This window comes from Lagenorhynchus albirostris, chromosome 3, assembly GCF_949774975.1.
Source record: "Lagenorhynchus albirostris chromosome 3, mLagAlb1.1, whole genome shotgun sequence".
Classification (NCBI taxonomy): Eukaryota; Metazoa; Chordata; class Mammalia; order Artiodactyla; family Delphinidae; genus Lagenorhynchus; species Lagenorhynchus albirostris.
Genome location: NC_083097.1, coordinates 164,855,835 through 164,858,888, shown reverse-complemented (window position 1 = coordinate 164,858,888; position 3,054 = coordinate 164,855,835). Strand labels below are relative to the sequence as shown.

At 55.7% G+C, this 3,054-nt stretch overlaps 1 protein-coding gene across 1 annotated transcript; it reads left to right on the top strand.

Moving 5' to 3' along the window:
- Nucleotides 1-442: 442 nt before the first annotated feature.
- NFILZ (NFIL3 like basic leucine zipper) lies at nt 443-1,306 on the top strand. Its single transcript, XM_060146423.1, has one exon. The coding sequence runs from the start codon at nt 443-445 to the stop codon at nt 1,304-1,306; it is 864 nt and encodes a 287-aa protein (XP_060002406.1).
- The last annotated feature ends 1,748 nt before the right edge of the window (nt 1,307-3,054 follow it).

Below are 3,054 nucleotides of genomic sequence, written 5' to 3'. Positions count from 1 at the left end.
AGCTTTCCTCCTATGTCTCTCTGGTTCTCCAGGAATCTTACCCTGGAGCTCAGATTGAACTGAGCCCTTGGCTTGTCTGCTGGCCTTCTCAGTGGTAAGAACTCCTGGAAAAGAGCCTGCGTCCTCCTGAGGATATGGTACCCAAGCAGCTCTCCATGACGACTGTGGTCTGCTTTTAAGCCTTATCCCAGTCAACCAACCTCTCTCTGCAGCCTCACCCACTTCTCCATCAGGCACTAAAGCATCCCACCAGGTCCTCACTCTCCCTGCTACACCTCTTTCTGCTTCCACCCTGGTCTCCGGCCCAATTCCCACTCCACCCGCGCCCCTCCCCCTGGGGATGGCGGAGACACAGGATAAATTAGAGGAAGGAGTCACCCAGGTCAGCCTCCTACCTCCAGTCCAAGAACTTTTTTCTCCTCCCCAGGGTCCCCAGGCAGCCATGGATGTGGGTCTCTTGGTCCCGCCAGATGTACCCCAGGGTTGCGGCAAAACCCTGAGGCGACCGTGGGGCCGGCGTACGGCCGTGCGTCGGCAGCGGGAGTTCATGCCAGAAGAGAAGAAGGATACGGTTTACTGGGAGAAGCGGAGGAAGAACAACGAAGCGGCCAAGAGATCCCGGGAGAAGCGACGTCTCAATGACGCGGCCCTAGAGGGCAGGCTGGACGCATTGCTCGAGGAGAACGCTCTGCTCAGGGCTGAGCTACGGGCTCTCAAACATCGCTTTGGCCTCCTGCCCCCCACTGGTGGTACCTGGACCCTGCCCACTCTGCTATGGGAGTCGCCCTGGGCTGGAGACCCCCACCCTAGGGCTGAACAGCTCCCCTCTCTTCCCGCTTCCCATGGCTGCCTCTTGAGACCGTGTTCCTTGGACGCTGGGGTTCCAGGATGCTGGGGCTGCCTGGTGGCTCCCAGCTGGACTGGCCTGGCCACTTCCCCCAGGTCCCTCCAGGACCCTGCACCCCCTACCCCCAAGAGAATGGACATGGCCTTGCAGAGTTCTCTTCCAGCTGCCTTCTTCAGCTGTCATCCCCTGGATAGACATGAGGGGCCCAGACCAGAGCTCAGGCCCTGCTGGGGGCTGTGGTCACCCATACCCCCTGGTTGCCGGGCCTCAGGGTGCTCAGATGTGTTGCTGATGCCCAGTATTGATCCCGTGGTGTTGCCTCCTGGGGTGGCCTTCCCGGTCCCTGGGAATGATCTAGAGGATCTGGCTCAGCCCTCCCTGCCCCACAAATTGCGTATCAAGCCCCAAGCCTCAGGCAGAGTACCTTGGGGCTGGGGGGATGGCTGGGCCCCCATCTGAAAGCTTCTCCTGGGCAAGGCCAGGCCTGCCAGGGTGCAGTGGGGACTGATCGTGGGTTTGTCTGGGGGTATGAGTGGCTTGGCCTTGACCCAGCTCCCAAGACTGGGAAAGGCCTGTGGGAGGCAGTGGGTGCCCTGGCTTGGGGGAGGGTCCACTTCTAAGTGTCCAGACCGGACCGTTAAGAGGAGAGGCTGGGGTACCTTGGATCATACCATGGCTCCTGTCCTGCCTAAAATATTTGTTTTGGGTAGTCATTTTTTCTTCCTTCTTCCATTCATCCATTCATCCACCCACTCATCCATCCATCCACCCACCCATCTACTCATTTGTCCATCCATCCACCTATCCACCCATCCATCCTTCCATCAGGCCATCCATCCATCCATCCATCCATCCATCCTTCCTTCCATCCATCCATCCATCCATCCACCTACCCACCCATCCTCCATCCATCCTTCCATCTATCCACCCATCCATCAGTCCATTTATCCATCTATCCATCCACCCACCCATCCATCCTCCATCCGTCCTTCCATTCGTCCGTCTATCCATCCATCCATCCTTACTTCCATCTCTCTATTCATCCATCTAACCACTCAGCCATCTAACCACATCAACTCACCCAACCATTCTCCCTTCCTTCCTCCCTCCCTTCCTTCGTTCTTTCATTCGTTCGTTCGTTCATTCATTCGTTCCTTCCTTCCCTCAATCTATCGATCCATCCTCCCAACCACTTTGCTATGAATCTACACACCTATCCATTCATCCGTTTATCTATCTACACATATGTCTATCCATTTGTCGATTCTTTTATTCATTTAATCACTCATTCATGTGCTCATTTGGTTATTCATTCATTCATTCTCTCACTCATTTATTTACAATTCATAGTGCCCAACTTGGTAACAAGCGTGAGGACACCTTCCTGGCTTTGGGGTTCCTGTTCTAGGGGGGATGATGGGGGGCTGGGAACAGACATACTGAGGACCATACTTGAAGGAGGACGTACTGTCTCAAGATGTCTGACCCTTCATTTCTTAGGGTTCCCTTGGGGTGCTTGCTTACCACCCAGTTTGGGGATCAGACTTATCCAGTTCAGATGGCTTTCTCTGTGTGTTGGGTCAGGGCCTTGAGCCATTGGAACAGGCCAGCAATATCTGAAGGGGGGTCAGTTTTCTCTCTGTCCCCAGCTGCTTGTGCCCCTGAAGACCTCTCAGCCCCAGCATACACAGTCCCAGCTGGATGGGAGAAAAGACCACTATCCAGGTACCCTGGAGCCCCCAGAGCTCACCAAAACCCCTTCCCTCATCAGTCCTCACTCAGAACCCTCCTTTTTTTAAAAAAAAAAAAATCATTTCAGAGCATTTGTTAGATTCTGGTTAAAAAAAGATCCCAGCTCCAATTGTGGGGAGAGCTGGGGTGGGGTGGGGTATGCCTCTGGGCTGGTGCAGCCGCTGAGCACTGGATGCCCCTGGTCAGCCAGGTCATTGGGCCACGGGTGCACCCTCCCCCCTCCGCCCTTACCAGGTTTGGAGGCTGGGCTAGTTCTCAGCCAGCCCAGTTTTATCATGGTCGCAGCACAGGGCACCCTGCATATCACGGCCTGGCCCTCCTCTGCCTGTTCACTCCTTGTTCTGGTCCCTCACCCATTCTCGGCCCTCCAGTGGGAGAAAACAAGTACCCAGCCAGGTCTCCCATCCTGCTTGTCACAGCTGCAGCAATCAGCCATGGGGGCCTTGGTGGGCACC

What these genes read in the sequence shown, in the direction of transcription:
- NFILZ (XM_060146423.1), top strand. Translation starts at nt 443, where the DNA reads ATGGATGTGGGTCTCTTGGTCCCGCCAGATGTACCCCAGGGTTGCGGC.